We start from the raw sequence: 21,832 nt of genomic DNA, 5'->3' as shown, positions 1-21,832 counted from the left end.
AAGGGATGGAAACGGTGAGGGTGGAAGGGCGTGAATCATAAGGTTAAGACAGAGTGGGGCAAAGTGAGGTGTGACAGTTCCTGGGGGCACAGGGACCCCGACACAGCTCCTCGCTGCCAGTGCCACTCAGAGCCCCCATGGGGACCCCAAAACATCCTGAGCTTGGGGAGGAGGAGACAAAGCCCTCATTTCCCCTATAACAGCTGCCTGCCGAACTGGGGATGGGATGATCTGACTGCTTTCGGTGCCAGCCAGTGCCCACCACGTGCCCACCATGTGTGTGTGAAGATCCCTCCCTGCCCACCCTCACTGCCCGTTGTTCCCTCAGGACACTTCAGCTTTCAGTGCTGTGTACATGGAACGAAAGAGGAACGTCACCAGCTTTTCTGGTCGTGTTCTGATTTCCTCCTCTCCCACGCCGGCCCGGAGGAGGGTTGCTTGTCCCATCACCCAGACTGGGATGTGAACCCCACGCCCACGGGGAAAACGTGAAACCACTGCAGGGACTTTGTGCCTGGGGGTGCTTTGAGCTTTGAGCCATGGAGGCTCCCAGCCCCTTGCTCTGCTCATCACAGCAGGGTTTGGCTTGGAAGGCACCTCACAGACCCTCCAGTTCCACCCTCCTGCCACGTGCAGGGACACCTCCACTAACCCTCACTGGGTTCCAGAAAACCTTCCCAGCACGGCACCAGCCATGCAGGGGCACAGACTGCCCGGGACTTTTTGCCATCTCAGTTGTAGGAGGATTTTAAGAGCTCATTGGAAACCCCCCATCAGGGGTGGCTGGGGCAGAGGTCACTCCAGGGCTGGGTCACTGTGGGGCATTTGGGTGGGAGAGTGGCTTGAGCTCTCCCATCCCGAGGTGAACAGCACTGCACAACCCCACGGCACGCCACCCTTGCTCCAGCAGCAGCCAGAGGATGGGCTGCAGCCCAAAACTGCTGGAATCCTCAGGGAGAGGAGCCTGCCTGGGGACCAGCCAACACAGCAGCACGGCCACAACATGCCAGGAGCGGTGGTGACACCCTGGGTGACACAGCAGCCACCACAGGTGGGTTGAGACAGCACTGCCACAACTGTGAGACAGATGGTTGGCACTGACACCACTCCCACAGCACAGGGACCCCCACGGGACCTCCCTCCCACAGACCCCACAGGGATCAGGCTCCAGCAGGGTGCTGGCAGGAGCACTGGGAGCACTGGGAGCACTGGGAGCCATCACCAGCACTTACTGGGCGAAGAGGTGCCGGGAACGGACGATGAACTTGAAGATGTACTCCAAGGCCTTGAAGGTGCGTGGGAGAGCCTCGCAGGGCTCCCCTCTGCCCGCCTGCTCCACGTACTGCGTCAGCACCGACAGCAGCTTCCTGCGGGATGGGATGTCCCCAGCCAGGGATTGGCTCAGCTCCCACTGGTGTTCCCAGGATTCCAGCCCTGTCCCTCCCTGTACCCACTGTCCCAGCCTTGCTCCCAGTCATTCCAGCTGTCCCAGCCCTGCTCCATCCCATTCCAGCTGTCCCAGCCCGTCCCTCCCGGTGCCATAGCTCCCAGGAACGCACTTGTAGGCGAGAGTGGCACTGAAGTGCTGGCGGATATAGGCCTCCAGGACAGTGTTGAAATGCTGGAACTTTCTGTCAGCCACCAGCCCCACGATGAAAACCTGGGGGCAGAGGGCAGGGCATGGCTTGGCATGGGTAGGGGGATGGCTGGGGACAGCAACAGCCACCCTGACCCCCACTGTCCCTTGGTCCCATCGCTGGGGTCACCCTTGTCTTGGTGCAGGAGAATCCTGCTGGGATTGTCCCCCAGAGGGACAGTGTCCCTCAGAACACAGCCCTGCCCTGTGCTGGGTCACTCAGACCCGTGAACCCCACATTCCCAGTCCACCAGTGCCCACCCCGCACTGGGAGGGCTCAGACCCACGCAGGTCCTGCTCACCAGGGCATCAAAGACAAGGGTGTCATAGACATCTGTCTCCGAGTGCTCCATCATGATGGAGAACAGGGCGTCCAGCGTGTCCTGGAGGAACTGGGGGGACAGGAGGGCTGTGAGGGCTCGAGCACTGGCCCCAGCATTGCCCAAGGCCCAGCTCTGCCTGTGGGAGGTCCAAGGGTGCAGGAGGCAGGGAGGGAGGTGGGGGAGCAAATCCTGGCAGTACCTTGATGACCTCCCCTCCATCCACGTGCATCAGCTTCTGGAGGTTCCCGCAGAGCAGGCTGGGCTTGGAGCGCCACTTCAGCAGCCCCAGCAGGTTCACTGGGCAGGAGGAATGGGGCAGTCAGCACTGACCACTCACTGTCAGACCCCAATGTCACCAGCCCCCAGCTCCCCCGTCCCATCCTTGCTGTCCAAGAGCAGCCAAGACCCTCCCAGGAGCAGCCAGGACCTCCTCACACAACCACTTTTAAGTGCTGAAATCCCCTGATGCCAGAGTCATAAAGCAAAAACTTTAAATAGGTCGTGGCTGTGGGAGGTGAAATTATGCTGTAGGAAGGGAATTAATGGAGCAGCCTCATCCCTGACCCCTCCACACTGAACCACAGAGCCCCAGACCCTGCAGCCACGTGTCACCATGTGTCACAGCCCCACACCATGAGGCCATGTCCCCCGAGCCCTCTGCACTTCAGCCAGAGCAGGATAAGCCATTCCCAGCTTTCTTGCAGGAGGAGGGAGGAGAGCCCAGCATTCCCACAGGACCTTCCCCTGGCCAAGGGGGAACGAATGTTCTCGGATGCCCTGACCTGTGCAGAGCAGCCCAGGGCTGGAAACTCTCCTGAGCCAACCCAGGAATGGGGCGAAAACAGAGAGCCCCAATTCCCACTCCAGTTTCAAAGCAAGGTCATGGAGTCTCCGACAGCCACATTCAAGTGGGAATTCCATTCGCTGCTGCTTTTCTCCAGGGGATGGAAACACCCCCCAAAAATCCCTAGATCACACTGATCCTCCCAAGAACAGCCTTGGCCATTCTGACCATGGGCAAACAGCAACTGAGAGCTCACTCTTCCCACTCTCCCAGTGTTGTCAGTGTGATGGACACTGGAGAGCCAAACATCAGGAGAAGTGCAATCCAGTGGGTGGGAACACCACCAGGCAGGGGACACAGCCCTGCCTCCCCCCCATGGGGAACCAGGACTCACCGTTCTGGGTCAGCTTGGTGGAGCAGACGAGCGTGGAGATTTGGAAGCTGTCCCGGGTGGACACAGCTAAACCCGGCGTGGCTCCACTCACACGGAAGGAGGAGCCAGAGAGGAGCTTCGACTCCGAGAGGTTCCTCTCCGAGGGCAGGGACAGGTATGCACTGGCATCCTCCAGCTTCTTGCTGTCACCCTGCAAGGCACAGCACAGGTCACACCTGGAGCCCCGGGGGACAGGGCTGGCCCCCTGTGTGGCCCAGGGTCTCACACAGAGGGGACAGGAGAACAGGAAGGAGGAGGAGAGTGACAAAGAGGAGTCTGAGGCTGGAAATTAAACACACCTGAGCACTGCTACAGGAGTGGACATGCAGGGGGACATCAGCACACATCAGGACAGTGACATGGAGCAGGACACCACCCAGATGTCCAGCACTGCCAGTCCCACAGCATCACTGTTACCCAATGTCTCCCACCTGTGTGGGCATGCCAGGGCCTCCACAGCCACAAACCAGACTACTTCTGTGTCCCCTACTCTAAGCTGAAAATTTAGAGTCATGTCCCATCCAGAAGGACTCATTGGGGTCACTCAGAGTGACCCTTCCTGCTCGTTGGCCAGCCAGAGCTGTTTGCTGTTAGCTTCCCCCCACCCTGGGACACCTGCTAGGAGCAGCCAACACAGGATCCCAATGCTCCTTCCCAGGGCTGAGCCTGCCTAGGGAAAGCTGGCTGGAGCTCAGACCAGCTGGAGATCGAGAGGTCTGAGCAGCTAAAAGCCTGTCACTCACATTCCTCTGGCAAGCAGAGATAAAAAGATGAAATAGCTTCTGACTCCCAGAATCCAGCCCCCAGTGTCTGCCGGGAAGAGCTGGAGTCAGCCAGGGAGAGGACAGAGCAGGGCAGGACGTGGTGGTTGAGGAGGGTAGGGACAGATCTCTGAGGGGAACAGGGACCCTGGAGGGAGGTGTGGGAGGTTTGATGTCACTGCCACAGCCAGCACTGGCCTGTCCCAAAGGTTCCCAATGCTCCTGCTGCAGAGGGGACAGTCCCAGGAGAGACAGGCACCAGAGCCAGTGCCGAGGGCCACGGCAGCAGTTCAAGAATTCGGGTCTTTTGCCCAAAAATAAAGCAGGGAGGAGGGATACAATAATGATTTCAAATGTGCAGGAGCCTCGGGGAGGGAACAGTGTGGTCTGTCCCTGTCCTGGGCTGCCACAGCAGGCGGGAACAGGTTGGCTCATCCCAAAGAAAGGCAGGACTCAGGGAGGGACGTGGATCTGCCTGGAGAAACTGTGGTCACATTGCCAAAATCAGAGAACTCTCCCATGCAGAGGCCCAGGGGCAGGGGGGCAAGTGACCCCCAGGGGACACAGGAGCTCCCCAACTGGGGAGGGACCCCAGAAAGTGCCAACACACCAGGAAGAGCCCTGAGCTTGCCCTGGCAGTGGGGACCAGTTTGTGCCTTCCACTGCTCCAGGAGGGACACCAGGTAAGGGGGCAGCGCCTACAGGGGCCCTTCACATCGGAGCTGACTGCATTTTTCCCAAATGAGCAGTGATTTTCCCTCCCCTCAGCTCTCTCGGAGTGAACCCGAGCAGCGCCAGGGCTGGTGAAATCAGGTGAAGCGCAGCCACACCACGGGGACGTTCCCTCCCCGTCACAAACGCTTAAATCACCTTCTCCCAAACAAAACTTGTCATTCCAAAGGAGCAGCGCGGGGATTGGAGACACTGTGTGCGGGGAGCCCTCGCCACCAAGGACAGCGATGACGGCAGGGAGGCACTGCAAACCCTCGGGGACTTTGGGTACGTGCCACCAGAGCGGTGGCTGAGGCAGAGACGGACCCGGGCCCTAAAAGTGCTGCTGTGCTGCAGCTCCCCCAGTTCAGGGGTCTCTGCGGCTCCCCCACACCTTGTACAGCACCAGGTCGTGCTCCCCATCCCGCAGCGTGGTGCCATCAGGGCGCATCAGCCTCACGAAGGCCATGGAGAAAATCCGCTCGCTCCGGTCCTTGGCTGGGGGGACACACAGGGGGGAGGTGAGGGGGGGTTGGAGGGGACAAGGGACACAGCAGGCAGGGAAAGGCCTGGAGCAAGGGACACTCACAGTCGCTGGACGAGCGATGGCGGAAGGTGAACCTCAGGTGGGTCCTGTGGACGTCCTCGATGGGAACAGCGATCTGGGTGGGAATGTGTGCCAAGGTGAGGGCAGGGGGCGTGGGATGAGCCCCCACCTGGGCAATGTCCCTCTGTGCCCAGGCAAGGGCTGTGCAAGACCATTCATCACTGCAAACCAACCCCACATCCTTCCCAGTCAACCAGCGAGGCTGAACTGGGGGCACTGGGGTGGGGACAGGGTTGCAGTGACCATTTTCAAGGACTGCCCTCCCCAGTGCTGGTCATCCTGGGTGTCCACCCAGAGTCATGACGTGACACCGGCAACATCTCCATCGTCCCTGAGAGGGGACCAAGGACTGCCACCCAAAAAGCCAGCCCCGATGGGGACCCCCTGCAGCAGCAGTGTCCTGTGGTGTGGGAGGAGCGAGGGCTGCAGCCCTGTCCCACCCCAGCCCCTGTGCCCCAGGGCTCCCCAGACCTTCAGGGTCTCCATCCAGCGCTGGTGCCGCTGCTGGTAGTAGACGACAGAGCGGTAGTGGCTGGTGGGACTGTCCCCTGCTCCTGCGTGGATCACGTTCTGCCAAGAGGAGACACCTCGGGATCAATCCCGATGACCTTGTAGAGAGGGAAGATTCCCATCTCTGCCAGCCCAGGCCACCCTCGAGCCCCACTGTGCACACCTCCCTAAACGCCCTCTGCCAGCCCTGGTGCCACCTCTCAAGGGACACACGACCCTCCCAGGGCACGACAGGGCTTGGCCCTGTGGATAGAGATGGAGTGGGGGATGCATCCCAGGACCAGCCCAGCTGGGCCCTCAGCAATTCCAGCCCATTCCTCGGGGGCCAGGTAAGAATTGATGTGAGAACACCTGGGGACAGGCAAGAGCCAGCCTGGGGGTGACACTCGGGTCTGACCCCTTCCCTGCTCCCCTGGCAGCTCCTTCCCCTCCTGCCTGTCCTGGGGATGGATGCCTGGGGGCACGGGGGGGGTGGCCAGGGGGTCTGGCTGTCCCCAAGGGAGGACGATTTTCTCTCTATCCATTCACAGCACTTTTCTAGATTTTTATACTATTTCCAGATCTCTATTCCAGGCATCTCCAGCAGCCAAAAGGCTCCCCCATCTGGTTTTGCTACTGGAGCTGCTGGCCCTACCCGAGGTCTGGTGACACGAGGGACACCTGCCCTACCTGAGGTGAGGTGACACGGGGGACACCTGTCATACCTGCACCACATTTCCTGCCTCGTCACAGACACACACGGTCACCTCCACGTTCTTCTGCGTCTTCTTGTTGCCCTTGTCAAACTCGCCCTGCACCAGCGTCAGGTAGATGTCGTTCCTGACATCACCTGGGGGGACAGCCTGGTCAGCCAGGTCCTGACACCACGCCAGGACCCCCGGGGACCCCCAGGCTGGTCCCCCCACCACTTGCCTGGCATGATGACCTCCGGGTAGCCCAGCTTGCGAGCCACTGCCGTGCTGCGGTCCACCAGGTGCGGGTGGTCCTTCCTCACCTGGCTCAGGTCTCCCCACAGCACCTTCAGGGACACCCAGAGCCCTGCGGGGACCACAGGGATTTTTCAAGGGGTGACAGCAAGAGCTGGGGTGTCCCAGGGCCATCAGGGACCACAGCAAGTCCCCAACCCTGTGACAAGGAGATGGCCCGGGGAGGAGTCTCATGGCACAGAGTGGGCACAGGGTCTCTACCTTGTCCCTTGTGGTTGATATCCTTCCCTTCCACCGCCTTCCGGATCATATTGTGAAGGAAATCACCATCAGCAGCCACCCTGGAAAAGCCACATTTAGGGGAAAAACCTGTTCTCTTTGATCCTTGAACCTCTTGTCCCCCTCACATCCGGTGTCCCCATGCCAGCCAGGCCTTGGAGTGCTGCTCCCCCAGCACTGCCCCCAGCACTCCCCCCGCCCATGGGGCTCACAGGTGCACGGGGATGAAGTGCTGCTTGTCCTCGTCGCTGTCACACGTCCCCTTGGTGATGTCGGTGATGTCCATCACTGCAGCGACACAGAGGTGGCACCGTGGCAGGGGTGGCACCCCCAGCCGGTGATCCACGTCCAAAACAGGATCGTGGGGGGAGGTGAAGGCAGGGGGGCTTGTGGGGGCAGCCGTGCAGGGGTTTGGGGTCTGCAGGCAGGGAAAGGGACAGCGGGAGCTCCAGAGACATGACGGAGCCTGGTGTGGTGGCTGAGGGGTGTGCCAGGGTGGTGGCACGGGAGTCCCTGGGGGTCTCCACGGAGCCCACCCCCACCTGAGATGCCGAAGGGGCGGCGCAGCCCCGTGCTGAGCTTGCGGCTGTGGCTGTCCCGCAGGTCCATGCGTCCCACCCGGATGATCTGGCACACCAGGAACAGCCGCTCCCGCTTCAGGTCCGTGCTGCCCAGGTCCTGGGGACAGGGACTGTGTGACCCTGGCAGCACTGCAGGGGACGTGCCAGCGCCAGGTGATCTGGGGGTGCCATGGGGTGCTCAGGGTGAACCAGGGGACACAGAGCTTCCTTGGATCCCTGCTCCCCTGCACTGTGGGGACAGTGGGAACACAGCCCCGCTGCCCTGGGGGGCTCTGTGCACCCCAAGAGTCTCAAAGCCCTGGCTTGGGGACAATGTCGCGACTGATGGAGACAGACGGCCCCACAGGTCACCCAAAGCCAGGCAGCCTGGTGAGCGAGGGCAACCTGGCATGGGGTAAGGATGGCAGGGTGGTCAGGTACCCCAGCTCCGGCCGGGTCCCGCGGGTGCTGCCTCTGCCCCAAAACCTTCCAGCGGCGCCGAGGGGAACGGACAGGGACAGCGCTAGGGGACACGCGGGGACATCAGCAGCGAGCAGAGCAGGGGACAGAGATGGGCGAGAGCCGGGGGCGGCAGCGGAGCCGAAATGCTGATGCTGCTCATTAACATTGATTTTCCCGGTTCATTTGCATATCGATGGCTCCGCGGAGTCCCGGGGGTCAGCGCTGCGCTGCAGCCAAAGCGCTGAGTCGGCGTGTGCCGAGGGGAGAGGGACGGGCGGGGACGGGTCACCCCGAGACCCCCAGTACCGGGAGGGCACCCCGACACCCTCAGCACGAGGGGCAGTGCCCCAGCGAGCGCCACGTCCCAGCGCCAGTGCAGGGCTCTGCAAAGGGACTGGGGGTACACGAGCAGGGAGGGTGTTGGGGGCTCGGCTGCTCGCAGGGGGACACGGGGGACCCGAAATGGTGCGGGTGGTGGCGGCAGCAGCAGTGCAGCTCCGCCGGGGTCTGCGCTCACCGTGAACACGACCCTGAGGTTGTTGAGCAGCTCGATGTCCTGCGGAACGCCAGTGCTGGCCCAGCGGATCACGTAGTTCTCGCTGCGGGGCAGGTGACAGGGTGAGGTGGGCAGCGGGATGGCAGAGCCCCTGCCTGCTCCCACCGCACAGACCCCTCAGTGTTCCCAGCCGTGGCACAGGGACTGGCCCAGCCTGGCTGTCCCCAGTCACCCCACTGGTCACCTCAGCAGTGCGTGGGGCAGGACGAGCCACGGGCTGTCCCACGGGAGATGGCTGCATGGCTGTCACGCAACAACAAACCCTCCTGCTCCAGAGAAGCCCTTGGGGAAGGGATGCGTCCCTTCCTCCTGTGACACCCACTGCGTCCTGCTGAGCTGAGCACGATGGGCAGCCTGGGGGACTGCAGGACAAGATGGCACAGCAGGGTCTGGGGTCTGTCCTGCGCCCCAGGAGCCCACCTGATGATGCGCTGCTCCCCGGGGTCGTACAGCGCCATGAAGAGCTGCGCCTCCTCCCCGATGTGGCAGACGAAGTTGCGGACGCAGAGGTAGAGGTTGTGGGAGGGCGAAGTGGCCCCGTGGGCGCCGTGGCCTGCTGCTTTCGGCTGTGGGCTCTGGGGGACACGACGTGGGGGACACAAGGTGGCTCAGCCCCTGGCAATGTCCCCAGCATGGGGGGCATCAGGCTCTGGACATGACAGGGCCAGGAGCAGCCTCACCATCTCCTCCTGGATGCGCTGGCTGACGGTCTGCGCCGCCCTCCTGTGTGCCTGGAAGAGGCTGATGACGCTGGTCCTGTCGGGGTCCAGGATGTTCTCATCCTCATCCCGCACCACCAGGTCCAGCGCGAGGATCCTGCAGGGATGGGGTGAGGCAGGACCAGGGGGACATGGCTCTGCGTGTCCCACCAGGGCCCACTTGTCCTTGCACGGGGTCTGACGGGGCAGGACGCATACACTTTGGCAAGGGGACCGGAGTCGGGCAGCACAGGGGACACTCCTGTCCCAGCCATGCTCATCAGCCTTAGCCCCTGGCCAGGTGGCTTGTGCATCTGCTGGCACACTTACTGTCCCCAGCCATCACGGGACAGCCAGCCAGGACAGAGGGGACACAGGGTGCCCCGGAGAAAGCCACCTGGGATGAAGGGGACACGGGGACAGCCACCTGGGATGATGGGGACAAAGGGACAGCCAGACAGGCTCTCAGGGAGCACACCTGAGCACTGCACAGCCTGCATCAGGGGCGGATTTGGGGTCCCTGTGCCCTGTCCCCACCCTCACTTGTTGCCGTAGTCCATCTTGCCGGTCACCTCCTTCCTGAGCCTCAGGAGCTGGTCCTTGGGCAGCGTCCCCGAGAGCAGCTGTGAGCGCTGCTCCATCAGCTCCTGCATCATCCGCTTCACCTGCCCGTACCGCTCCATCTGCCCGGCCTGCGGCAGCACCACAGGGTCACTGGGGTCACCAGGGGTCCCCACCCCGCTCCCAGACCTCCTGAACCCCCAGAGCCCCGTCCCTCACCACAAAGAGCTGCTTCCAGATGGTGGCCCACTCCCGCAGCGTGGTGGTGATCTCCTGCACCATGGGCATCTCGGCAGGCACCACGCTCTCCTCTGCCCTGGGGGAGGCACAGGGAACCTTGGAACCCCCCAGAACAGCAGGAACCCCGTGCTGGGCAGGAGATTGAGCCCACCACCCCTGCCCATGCCCTGTACCTACCCCCGCTGCTCCGCCACGGCGCCCTTCAGCCGGATCAGCGAGGCTGGGAAGATGCCCTGGGGGAGCCAGAGCCGTTGGCACCCCCGGGATGGGATGAGAGCACAGCTGGGGGCTCCCAATGCGCCAGAGTCCCCAGCCAACCATGCCCCCTGTGCCCTTCCAGACCCCGACAGGCAGCAGGGACAGGGAAAGCCGCTGTCCTTGCCCCCTGTGCCCCTCCAGACCCCCAGCAGGGACAGGGAAAGCCACCAGCAGTGCAGCCCCCACCTCCAGAACCCCAGCAGCCCCTCACCTACCCGGGCAGCCCTGTTCCGGAGCGAGTACCCGCAGTACCAGCCTGTGAGGGTGGGGGGACACGGTCAGCCAGACTGGGGGTCCCAGCCCCCGCCACAGGGCAAAGGGAGGGTGCAGGAAGCCCCCATGGGGTGTGCCTGGGGGTTCCCCTTACCCTCGGAGGCCTGCAGGATGTGCACCATCTCCCCGATCTGCAGCGGGAGGTGATGCTCCTTGGTGCGCGGGAAGTTCCACACGGCTGTGGGGAGAGGAGCCGGGAGTTGGGGTCCCTGCCCGGAGCCCCTCACCAGCACAGCCCCCCAGGCCCTGGGCATCTGCATCCCACAGCCAGCCCCCCACAGGCTCTGCCCCCCAGAGCACCCCAACAGACCCCGTTCAGCCCCAAAAGATGGGACAGAGCCCCAGCCCCACGAACAGTGTGAGACCCCCAAGCACCCCGACCCCACACCCCAAGAGAGCCACAGCCTGCAGAGGGCTGGGGGCACAGCAGAAGCCCCCAGCCCCTTCCCAGCCCTCAGGAGTCCCCTATGGCACCCTCCCAGCTGGGTGCCGGTGGTCCTGCTCCTGGCACAAGCAGTGAGGGGAGGAAAGTGCCAGCTGAGCCCCTGCACAGGGCTGGTGGCCCAGGGACAAGTCTGCCTGGGGACAGCGGAGCTGGTGGCAGGGGATGGGGGCGGTGGGGACAGGAGCTCTCCTGTGGTGAGCCGCTTCCTGCCTGGCCACGCTGCGGTTGTCCCTGTCGTTATTTCTGGCCCCGGGGACAGCTCCGAGGCAGGCAGCCCTGGTTTGACCACCAGAATGGGGGAAAGTCCCTGCACCTGGGGGTCCCTGCTAGGACCCTGCCTGGGCCCACTCTGAACCTCGGCCGGAGCCAGCTCACACTGCAGCACCCCCAGACCCACATGTCTCGTTGGGACCCCTCGTGCTGCACTCACACCTAGGGGCACCAGGAGCCCCGAGGTCCCTCGGGACCCCTCCCATTCCGCTGTACTCCCCTCGAGGACCCTGAGTCAGCTGGGACAGCAGCAGCTCAGCCCTCGCTCAGGTGCCACCCAGGACCCTGCAGCAGCTCAGCCCTTGCTCCAGCACTGCAGACAGTGCAAGGGAAGGGTGCAGGAAATGGCCCCCACAAGAAACGGGAAGAGGCACAGGGCTGCCAGAGCCAGCACAAGCTGGGGGTGCTGCAGGGAGTGGGGGTGCCCAGGGCTGGTGCAGAGCATGCAGAGCACAAGCTAGGGGTGCTGCAAGGAATGAGGGCGCCCAGGGGTTTGCCATCACCAACACCGAGGCAGCTGCAAAGCCCCAGCTGGGACCTGAGAAAAATTATTGGGGTGTCTCAAGTCTCCCCCAGAGCCTCAGCAGCCGGGCTGAGCCCAGACCCACAGCCGGGAGGGAAGCCAAGCCCCCGCCGCAGTGCTTCACCCCGGTGCTTCCCATCCCCACCACCACCTGCTCTGGAGTCTCCTGCCCTACGTGAGTCCTGCTGGCACCTGCCCTGCTCAGCCCTGTCCCCTGGGCCACCTGTCACCAGCCCTGCACCCCTACTGCCCCCCGGGTTGTTCCTGCATCCACCAGCCCAAGCAGCGTCAGCACCGCGGGGACCTGGTCCCTCCCCGCATCACCTCACAAAGGCATCGGCGCCACAAGTGCCACCGCCCAGCTGCCGTCACCTGCCACCACCACAGCCGGTGGGGCACCAAAGATGTCACCTCACCCTGAGCACCCCATCCCGCCAGTCCTGAACCCCCAAAGAACCTAGCGCCCGCAGCCCCCACTCACCCACACCATACTGCTCCTCCTTGGTGGGCAGCCAGGGCGCCATGGCCACCGGGGCACCGGGGCCGTGCCGCGGGGACCGGGGCGCTGCAGGGCCACTGGTGGTTCCTCCTGCTGCGCTCCCCGTGTCACGTGTAGCCCCAGCTTGTGAAACCTCCGCTTCCTCAGCGCACGCCAGGCGCGGGGGTCCCACCCCACTGTCCTGCCCCCACCGCATCCCGGGACAGGGTGGTGGGGATGGACCCCCCGGGGCCCCCACACCACACACCCAAGGGTCTGGGCTCAGGTGTCATTGGTAAGGTGGTTCTGGTCACTGGAGTGGGTCGCATGGTGACCCTGTTGGCTGAGCACCATGGCTGGAGCTCCCAGCCAGCAGGACACAGGGCTGGAACTGGGAGCACAGAGTGAGCTCCGGCCACACCACGGCACGAGGAGCCAGGGGAAGCATGAGCTTGTGCCATGATGCTCCCACCCGGCACCGCCGGGATGAGGCTTCTGCCATCGTGGCTGGGTCTGGCTTGTCCACATCTCCATCGCTGTCCCTCGGTGCACCAGGCCCGGCTGTGCCAGCGCTGGCTCGGTGCCCTGTCCAGCCCTCCGCAACCACCGGGAGCGCCGGGAGAGCGCGTGGAGCAATGCCTCAGCACCAGCCACTTCCTTCCTCCTGCTGGCCACACTCGGCTGTCCAGCACCCACGGCTCCACGGGAATGGGTACTTGGCCAGGCCCTCACCCCCTCATGGCCACGCTGCCCTGGGACCCTCTTATCCCCAAATCCTGCTGCCACCGTGCTGCTGCTCCCACTGATGGAATTATGTCCCTCTCCTTCTGCCCCTTGGAGGCAGCACTCGGCTCCTTCCCTGCACCCCAAACCGCCTTGCAGGTCCCCAAACCCCCTTGCAGGTTCCCAACCCCCCCTTGCAACCTGAGCCTGCTCTGGGGTCACCCCTGAGTGCAGCCTCGGGTCACTCCCAGCCCCAGGACAGACCCCCTGACCCAAAGCTGGCCCTGAGAAGAGCCGCGGAGCACAGAGAGCCCCACGGGAAAGGGAGACCGGGTGGATTTGAGATTATGCAAAACCGGGCATAACGTGATCCTGCCGGCATCACTCCGGTGCCAACGCCCGGGCCGAGGTGCGAGGGCAGGACCCGCAGGAGCTCCAGGAGCCGCCACCCTGTATGGCAAAGCTCGGGATGTGCCGCCAGATCCCCGCCGCTGCACGGACTGACCCCGCCGGGGCTGGCAGAACCGGGGGTGGACACAAGGAAATGTGGCATTGGCACCGGCGCGGCACGGGCACCGGCACAAGGGACTGCCGGCGCTCTCGGAGAGCAGGAATCACAGGCGTGGCACTTCCCGCAGCCCCGAGGTTCCCGGTTTCCTATTCCCGCAATCCCGGGAAGGCACCGCTCGGCACCCGCCCGGCTCTGCCCGGTGCGCGGTCCCTGCCCGGTGCGCGGTCCCTGCCCGGTGCGCGGCTCCGGCGGGAGCTCTGCCCGGGCCGGGCCGCCCGGGCCGTTCGCCGGTCAGGGAGCTCCACCTGCCGGTCCCGCCGGGAGCCGCCGCGGCCGAGGGCGCTGCTTCGGGTGCGGAGCGCCGGTGCGGGATGCCCGGCATCGGGATGCCCGGCCCCGGGACGATCAGCGCTTTACAGGACGCCCCGCTCCGGCAGCGGGATGCCCAGCACTAGTATGACCAGCACCATTACGGGATGCTCCGGTACGGGATGCCCGGTACCGGTACGGGATGCCCCGCTCCGGTACACCCGACGGCAGTATAGGATGTCCCACATGGGGATGACCAGCACTGTTACAAGATGGGCTGTACAGGACGCCCGACTCCGGTACGGCCGGGACGCCCGGATCCAGTACGGGACGCCCCGCACCAGCTCCGTGATGCCCGGTACCGGGAAGCCCGGTCCCTATAGGGGCTGCGGGCAATCTCGAAAGCGCACACCGCAGCTGGCAGCGGAGGCGCGGGGCAGGGCGGGGCCGGAGGCGGGAGCGCTGCCCGGGTTGGCGGGAGATCCCGGCGGGGACCGTCCTGTCCCCCCCGGCGACATCCGGGCCCCGCCCGGCGCGGGCGCTGATTGGCTGCCGCGGGCGGGGCACGTGACGGCGCGCGGGGCACGTGACGGTGTCCCCAGGCAGGGCCCGCGGTGGCGCGCGCAGGTGAGCGGCGGGACCGGAACCGGAACCGGAACCGGAACCGGGGCAGGGGCAGGAACCGGGACCGCGGCACGGGGGGTGCGGGTGACCCGCCCCCGACCCGCCCCTGACCCGCCCCCGTCCCCGTCCCGCCCGCTCTGCTGAGGTCCGGCCCGGTGCCGGTGCTCAGGTGCCCGGTCCGGACTGCCCCGTACAGGTGCTCCGCTGACCCGGTCCGTTCGGAACCGGCCCTCCCAAGGTGTCCGTACTGTCCCGAAATCCCTGTGCCCCGCCGCGGTCCGGTCCCCACGCACATCCCGGTCCGGTCCCCGCACTCTGCTGGATCCTGCGGAGCTCTCCCGGTGATCCGTCCCCTTTTCCCGGTTCCCTGCCCGCCCACCGGTTCCCTGCCCGTTCTCCCGGTCCCCCCCACTCCGGCTCTGTTCCTGGTCTCCCCGGCCGTGTCACCCTTCCACACCTGTCCCTGCCCCTCCGCCCGCCCGTCCCCGGTGTCCGCGGGACGGGACGTGGCACTGGGCTGCACCGGGCTCCTTCCCGGGACGTAGGCGAGGGTGGGTCAGCGCCGGTCCCGCTCCACCCCCGCCCGCCCTCGCAGCTCCGGTGTCCCCGCCATGGCCGGCTCCGGGGCTCCGGGCCCCCTGCCCGGGCCGAGCGGCCCCGGCTCCGCTCTGGAGGAGGAGGAGGAGGATGAAGACCCGTCCCTGGGCTGCGACGGCGACCTGGAGGTGAACCCCTACGACGGGCTGCCCTTCTCCTCCCGTTACTACGAGCTGCTGCGGCAGCGCCGGGAGCTGCCGGTCTGGACCACCAAGTACAGCTTCATGGAGCACCTGGAGGGGAACAGCGGCATCGTGCTGGTGTCCGGACCCCCCGGCACCGGCAAGAGCACGCAGGTGAGGCCGCGGGCAGGGGGGCTGCCTGGCCCCGGTGCGGGCTGCGTGTGGATGCTGTTGGCCCCACGGCAGTGCCTGAGCCGTGGGACACGTGGAGGTGGTGCCATGCCCCCCCGGGAACGCTGCACTGAGCCCGCGGGCTGGGCGGGCACCGGGAAGTGCCAGGGCCGACACTGGGCTCCGGGGGAAGCCGCAGCACGAGTCGGGAAGCGCTGCCACGGGAGCGGCTGGCACGGGAGGTGACACAGGGAGGGGGGGACAGCCCGTCCCGCAGCTGGGCCTGGTGCAGGGGCAGCAGCAGAGCTGAGGTGGCAGATCCCTCCTGGCTGCCCCAGGGAGCTGGTTCACCATGGCAGCTGCTGGTGACACTCGGGGACAGCACCTGGCAGACTTTGACCGGGGAGGGATTGCGGTGAAGTGGTGGCGCAGCTGTGGGGCCAGAATGGGCTGGGTCACCGCGGGCTATCGGGGTGTTGGCCCTGGGCTCGAGGTGCTCAACCAAATCACCTCGCTGGGTGTGACCTGCTGAGTTTCTGGGCTTGGCTGGCACTGCCGGATTTGGGGAATAAAGCCCCTGTGTGGGCCCCAGGGCCGGTGGTTTTGGGTGCTACACCCTGCCTGCAGTCCCTGCGGGGCCCTGAGACACTGAGGCACGGGCACTGCTCGTGGGGGGCTCCGAGGTGACAGGAGGAAGCAGGCTTCAGGTGCCCAAGGGACATCCATGTGGCCATGGCACTGTCCCACACTGCCTGGCCAGGCACTTGGCTGGCAACTGCTTCATGGTGATCCCTTCCCTATCTCTCTGTAAGGTTTCCCAGACCATTGTCCTATGTCCCTAATGTGAGAGCAGGGCTGTGGTGCCTCATTCCAGGACAGAAAGCTGCAGGTGTGCAGCTGTGGGGTTCCTGTTACAGGTTTTTGGGCTCAGAGGTGACAAGAGTGGGGAGGCAAGGTCCTGCCTGGGCTGCAAATGCTTCTGAACAGCCCCTGGCCCCAGAGATCCTGCAGCCAGATCCCTGGGGAGGGTCCTTGTGCCGTTTGGAGGGACATGGCGCTGAGGGGACAGTCCTGGGGCCACACTGACATGTGCCCTGTCCCCACAGATCCCACAGTGGTGCGCCGAGTATGCCCTGTCGCTGCAGTTCACCCACGGGCTGGTGGCCTGCACCCAACCCCACAGCCTGGCTGCCCTCAGCCTCTCCCTGCGCGTGGCCGATGAGATGGACCTGAACCTGGGCCACGAGGTGGGCTACTGCGTGCCCCACGAGGACTGCTGCACCGCCGACACCATCCTCAGGTACAGGAGGGATGGCGGGGCCTTGCGCCGGGAGCACAGCGCCCTAATCCCGCTGAGCTCCACATAATCCCTTAATCCAGCCTGGCCTCGCTGGCAAGCGGAGCGGGCTGCTGTGGGGAGGGGGCAAGGCGTTCCCCCCAGCCAGGGGTCCATGCTGATGGGGCGGGGCCGTGGCAGGTTCTGCTCGGACGAGATGCTGCTGCGGGAGATGACGTCGGACCCGCTGCTGCGGCAGTACGGGGTGGTGGTGCTGGACGAGGCGCAGGAGCGCACGGTGCCCACGGACGCGCTGCTGGGGCTGCTCAAGGACGTGCTGCGCCAGCGCCCGGCCCTGCGGCTCGTGGTGGTCACCTCGCCCGCCCTGGAGCCGCGGCTGCGCGCCTTCTGCGGGGATCCCCCCGTGGTGAGGGTCCCGGGGCACAGCTCCCCACCGCAGCTGCTCTACCGGGAGCCGCCGGCCCACGGGCATGTGGCTGCCGCCTGCCAGGCTGTGCTGGACATCCACCGGCGCCAGGAGCCCGGCCATGTCCTCGTCTTCCTGGCCAGCGAGCAGGTGGGCTGAGGGGGGAACAGGGCAGGGGAGGTTTGGGGTGTCCCTCCCAGCAGGGAGCCGTGAGGATGGCAGAGGCAACTGGGAGAGCTGGGGTTCCTCTCCAGAGGGTACTGGAAGGTGGGCACGGGGCGTGGTGCAGCACCCTGACCTGAGGATGGGGCCACTGCAGGTGTCAGCGGGTGTCACCTCTGCCCTCCTGTCCTTTCCCAGGAGATCTCCGAGTGCTGCAGCGCCATCCAGATGGAAGCCATGGCACTGAGCCCGGCGCTGGGCCCGCTGCTGGTGCTGCCGCTGCATCCCGGTGTGGGCCGGGCGGCACAGCGGCTGTACGAGACGCCTGAGGAGAGCCGGGAGCGGCGTGTCATCGTCACCCACTGGCTCGGGGACTCATCCTTCTCGCTGGGCACTGTGCGCTTCGTCATCGACTCGGGGCTGGAGCTGCGCAGCGTGAGTGGGACGGGATGGGTGGGAGTTTGGCTCTGCTCCAGGGCGCGGTGGGCTGTGAGATCCTCCCTGCTGTGTGTTCCAGGCTGGGAGGAGGGAGGTGTCAGCGGTGGCCCCAGGGAGGTGGCAGTGGTGGCCCTGCACTGGGGGATGGCAGGGGTGCCCTGCGGTGTCCCACTCCCAGCCTCCCACAGGTGTACAACCCCCGCATCCGCGCCGAGTCCCAGGTGCTGCGGCCCATCAGCCGGAGCCAGGCCGAGTCACGCATGCAGCGAGCCGCTGGCAGCCCTCCAGGTGAGACCCCTGCCCTGGTGTCCCCCCTCAGGGCTGTTGTGCCACCCCACTGGGACCGCTGACAGCCCCTGGCCCAGCACCTGTGTCCACATGCTTGTGGCACTGCGCTGTCCCAGTCCCACCTCACGGCCCCTCTCCTGCAGGCACCTGCCTGCGCCTGTACTCGGAGGCCTTTGAACAGCGCCTGCCCCCCAGCCCTGCACCCCACGTCAGCGAGACCAGCCTGAGCCGCCTCGTGCTGCTGCTGAAGCGCCTGGACATCGCCGACATGGGCCAGTGCGACTTCCTTGACCGCCCAGGTAGAGCCCATGAGGGCCAGGCGTGGCACAGGGGGCCAGAGCAGAGGGGCACAATGGGGCTGTGACTGCCACTGCAGCCTGGATTGTCTCTGGAGGGGGACTGGGGGCCTGGCAGGTGCAGCACAGAGTGGGCACAGCTGCCTGATGTCCCACCGCAGGCCCCGAGTCACTGATGCAAGCGCTGGAAGACCTGGACTACCTGGCAGCCCTGGATGATGACGGGAATCTGTCGGAGGTGGGGATCATCATGTCAGAGTTCCCACTGGACCCACAGCTGGCCAAGGCCCTCATCGCCTCCTGCGAGTTCGACTGTGTGGAGGAGATGGTCAGCCTGGCCGCCATGCTCACAGGTACCGTGTGGGGACCATAGGGTGGCCCTCAGGAGCCAGCGCTGCAGGGAGGATGCTGGGGGCACACAGTGACCTCCCTGCCCACCCCCAGCGTCCCCCTGCTTCATTCCCCTGTCCACGCACCTGGAGGAAGCTGTGGCCCTGCGCCGGCGGGCACTGCTGCACCCCAACGGGGACCACTTTACTCTCATCAACATCTTCAATGCCTTCCAGCAGCGTGAGCATGGGCAGGGGCTGGGGGTGGGGGGCTTGCATCCCTGTGGATGTCATCATGTGTCCCCCGTACTCCACATGTCCCCTGCTTTTCTGCTGTCCCTCAAGCCCTGATGTGTCCCCTGCACTGCAGCTGCGTTGTAACCCCATCTCTGTGCCCAACCTGGCTGTGGAAGGATCCGGAGAATCCCAGCTTTAGGCTGGGGGTTGTGCCCTCTGTGCAGTCCCTGTCACTGCTGTGTGGTAGGGCTCATGGACAGTGGGAAAAGCAGTGCTTCCATGGCCTCCAAGTCTGCAGCCCAGTGGGCTCTCTGATCACCTGTCCCCATCCTGACACTGCTGTCCTGTCCCCACATCACTGACCCCACTATCCTATCCCTGTCCCATCACTGACCCCACTATCCCATCTCTGTCTGATTGCTGATCCCACTATCCCCTCCCTGTCCCCACATCACTGACCCTACTATCCCCTCCCTGTCCCCACATCACTGACTCCGCTGTGCCATCCCCATGGCACTGACACTGCTGTCCCACAGACGCCGGGGACGAGGGCTGGTGCCGGAAGCACGGGGTATGCGCCGAGGCGCTGCGCCTGGCGGGCACCGTGCGCGCCGAGCTGCTCGAGGTCATGCGCCGCATCGAGCTCCCAGTCTCACCGCCCGCCTTCGGCTCCGACGCCAACGCCCTCAACATCCAGAGGGCCCTCATCTCTGGGTACTTCCTCAAGGTGAGCCCAGCGGGCTGTGGGGAGTTACAGGGGCTGTGGGGGGTGTGCCAGCCACCCTGCTGCCTCCTGGTTCTTCCCAGGTCGCCCGAGACATCGATGGCTCCGGCAACTACGTGATGCTGACGCACAAGCACGTGGCCCACCTGGCCCCAGCCTGCGGCTACCTGCTGCGGCCACCCCCCCGCCGCCTGCCCCCCTGGGTGCTCTACCACGAGTTCACCATCTCTCAGGACAACTGCCTGCGTGTGGTCTCGGAGATCCAGCCTCAAATGTGAGGACTCGAGGACGGGGAGGGACAAGTCCTTCCAGGGGGTCCCCGCAGCTGGCTGACCCTCCCTGTCCCCACAGGCTGGTAGAGTTGGCCCCCCAGTACTACCTGAGCAACCTGCCGCCCAGTGAGGGCCGAGACCTGCTGATGGAGCTGCGGGAGAAGGTGGTGGCAGCAGAGGAGGCGTCAGCAGGGCCGGAGCCGCTGGCAGAGGCGGCCGGACATGAGCATGAGCAGGGAGACGTCTGTGTCCTGCAGTGAGCCAGAGCACTGGAGCCCCACGGTGGGGCTGCCTGGGCTTGGCCGTGACCCTGGGGACAGGGGAGCCCCGGGGAGGCCCCAGGGGGGCCGTGTGGCTGCAGGGGCTGTCCCAGGTCCCAGGGAGGTGTGAGCACGGCCTGGCACTGCCTCAGCGCTGCGCCACGGTCAGTCGTGGGCCAGCGGCCATGGGACCACCCCGGCACCTCAGAGCGAGGATTGGGGAGCGCTGGCCCTGGCCGGGGGCAGTCGTGTGGGCTCTCCCCACTGGGCTCCTTCACCCCATCGTTCCTGGGGGTGCTGCGGGGCTGGAGGCATCGCCTGTCCCGCTCTCCCCGGGGCCAAGGGGCCACACATGAGTCCCTCCTGTATAAAGTTTTGTGACCTTTGCTCCTGGCTTCGTGTCCATGACTGCGGCGAGGGGTTCAGACAGGGCGGGGTCCGTCCTGCCAAGGGACATAGCCACAGAGGGATCCAGCCAGGGTGGGGCAGTCCAGCCGAAGGGCATCACGACAGAGGGGTCTGGCCAGGATGGGCTCTGTCCCTGCTGCTCCCTTCTCTCGGGGGTGGTTTCTCTCTGTGAGGCTTCACTCCCACCTTTGTGCCAGGCTGGGGTTCCAACCCTGCTGAGGGCAGCCCTGGCCTTTGCCTCAGGGCTTCCCCTCCGTGGTTGTGGTTCTTCTGCAGAAGCCAAGGGGAAGCTGCGGTTGACGAGGTGGCGTGAGCAGCTCCCCAACCTGCCGCCAACGCCTGCTTCCCCCAGACAGCAGACGGGGCACGGGTGCACCCCCGGGCAAGGTGCCCCATCCCTCCCTCCCCACTCGGGGTCCCCTGCGGTGCTACAGCCAAAGGCTGAGCTGCTGCCTGGGGGGCTCGGGGTCCTGGCTCTTCCTCCTCTCCCTGCAGCCCACACACAGGGGCTTCGCTCTGCTCAGGGAGGGGCCCGGAGATCCCACTGCCCTGTCTTGACCACAAAAGGTGAGAGCTGGGCTCTCCCAGCCTCCACAGTCCCCACTTCCCCTTTGCTTTCTAGGAACTCCAGAAAGTACGTGAAAGGGTACTGCGCTCTGCTTCTTGGGGTGTGATCTGCGCTGTGCCCTCGCCGTGGGCTGGCATCAGTGGGGTGGCAAAGGGCGGCTGGTGACAATGATCTCTCTGTCCCCACATCCTCATCTCTGCACAGCATCCCATGGGGCACACAGTGGCCCAAAGAGAGGAGGGAAGGGGTGAGGCAACCTGTGCCAGGCAGGGGGCATCACGCTGAGCCTCTGTGGGGGCCCTCTCCTTGGAGACCCACTACAGCCCACCCAGATGGGCCCAGTCCTGTGCTGCCCCTGTCCAGAGCCCCAGGACAGCTGCTGACAGACCTTGCTGGTCCCCCCCAGCCACAGCAGGGCACTGTGGGGGGCTCTGTGCAGCACAGGGTGATGTGCAGACCCTCAGGCGGTGCGGGGGCTCAGGACCCCTCTGAAAGAGCTGGGACCACCAAGAACCCCGGTGGGGTTGGGCACCTGCTGCCCCTTGCCTGGCTGTTCCTGGGGTCACCCATCCTCCAGCATTCAGGGGCGGGCAGGGGGTGTCTGGTGCCCCCTGCCCCGGGAAGTACCGGCGGTGAGTCCCAAGGGTGGGGGGTGGTGGGCTGAGCGCAGGTCTCATTCTCCAGTTCTGAGAAGTGTGATGCTGCTGTGGCTGCACTTTGGGGCAGCCCCACGGAGTCCAGCCCAGTATAAAACAGCAGCCCCCAACCCCGCCGAACCCACCGGAGCGACACACGC

General features: G+C 65.4%; 2 protein-coding genes across 4 annotated transcripts in view; one reads left to right on the top strand and one right to left on the bottom strand.

The window, feature by feature from the left end:
- Positions 1 to 12,852, bottom strand: part of LOC146438605 (dedicator of cytokinesis protein 2-like) — a 43,947-nt gene extending 31,095 nt beyond the window's left edge. For both annotated transcript variants that reach the window (XM_085059438.1, XM_085059437.1), the window contains exons 1-22: positions 12,298 to 12,852; positions 10,673 to 10,756; positions 10,521 to 10,561; positions 10,225 to 10,280; positions 10,027 to 10,123; positions 9,790 to 9,938; positions 9,229 to 9,364; positions 8,969 to 9,123; positions 8,510 to 8,591; positions 7,513 to 7,648; positions 7,183 to 7,258; positions 6,953 to 7,032; positions 6,678 to 6,803; positions 6,470 to 6,594; positions 5,727 to 5,825; positions 5,238 to 5,310; positions 5,043 to 5,146; positions 3,138 to 3,327; positions 2,159 to 2,256; positions 1,939 to 2,028; positions 1,560 to 1,660; positions 1,233 to 1,367 (exon numbers count right to left, since the gene is read on the bottom strand). In XM_085059438.1, the coding sequence (XP_084915564.1) occupies positions 1,233 to 1,367; positions 1,560 to 1,660; positions 1,939 to 2,028; positions 2,159 to 2,256; positions 3,138 to 3,327; positions 5,043 to 5,146; positions 5,238 to 5,310; positions 5,727 to 5,825; positions 6,470 to 6,594; positions 6,678 to 6,803; positions 6,953 to 7,032; positions 7,183 to 7,258; positions 7,513 to 7,648; positions 8,510 to 8,591; positions 8,969 to 9,123; positions 9,229 to 9,364; positions 9,790 to 9,938; positions 10,027 to 10,123; positions 10,225 to 10,280; positions 10,521 to 10,561; positions 10,673 to 10,756; positions 12,298 to 12,511 (2,447 nt within the window). In that variant the 5' untranslated portion in view covers positions 12,512 to 12,852. The remainder of the gene's footprint in view (positions 1 to 1,232; positions 1,368 to 1,559; positions 1,661 to 1,938; positions 2,029 to 2,158; positions 2,257 to 3,137; positions 3,328 to 5,042; positions 5,147 to 5,237; positions 5,311 to 5,726; positions 5,826 to 6,469; positions 6,595 to 6,677; positions 6,804 to 6,952; positions 7,033 to 7,182; positions 7,259 to 7,512; positions 7,649 to 8,509; positions 8,592 to 8,968; positions 9,124 to 9,228; positions 9,365 to 9,789; positions 9,939 to 10,026; positions 10,124 to 10,224; positions 10,281 to 10,520; positions 10,562 to 10,672; positions 10,757 to 12,297) is intronic.
- A 1,527-nt stretch (positions 12,853 to 14,379) lies between these two features.
- Positions 14,380 to 20,447, top strand: DQX1 (DEAQ-box RNA dependent ATPase 1). 2 transcript variants are annotated; one of them, XM_085059435.1, is made up of 12 exons: positions 14,380 to 14,464; positions 14,658 to 15,354; positions 16,458 to 16,651; positions 16,829 to 17,204; positions 17,415 to 17,651; positions 17,843 to 17,942; positions 18,086 to 18,241; positions 18,400 to 18,591; positions 18,683 to 18,808; positions 19,341 to 19,531; positions 19,612 to 19,802; positions 19,880 to 20,447. In XM_085059435.1, exons 2-12 carry the CDS (start codon positions 15,073 to 15,075, stop codon positions 20,058 to 20,060), a joined length of 2,226 nt encoding a protein of 741 aa, XP_084915561.1. In that variant the 5' UTR covers positions 14,380 to 14,464; positions 14,658 to 15,072; the 3' UTR covers positions 20,061 to 20,447. The 2 variants fall into 2 exon arrangements, with proteins under 2 accessions (XP_084915561.1, XP_084915562.1); XM_085059436.1 differs by having other exon boundaries at positions 14,392 to 14,464; positions 15,057 to 15,354.
- Positions 20,448 to 21,832: the final 1,385 nt, after the last annotated feature.

Source organism: Lichenostomus cassidix, chromosome 4 (assembly GCF_008360975.1).
Source record: "Lichenostomus cassidix isolate B80296 chromosome 4, HeHo_3.0, whole genome shotgun sequence".
Taxonomy (NCBI): Eukaryota; Metazoa; Chordata; class Aves; order Passeriformes; family Meliphagidae; genus Lichenostomus; species Lichenostomus cassidix.
This window is presented reverse-complemented; position numbering and strand designations above follow the sequence as displayed.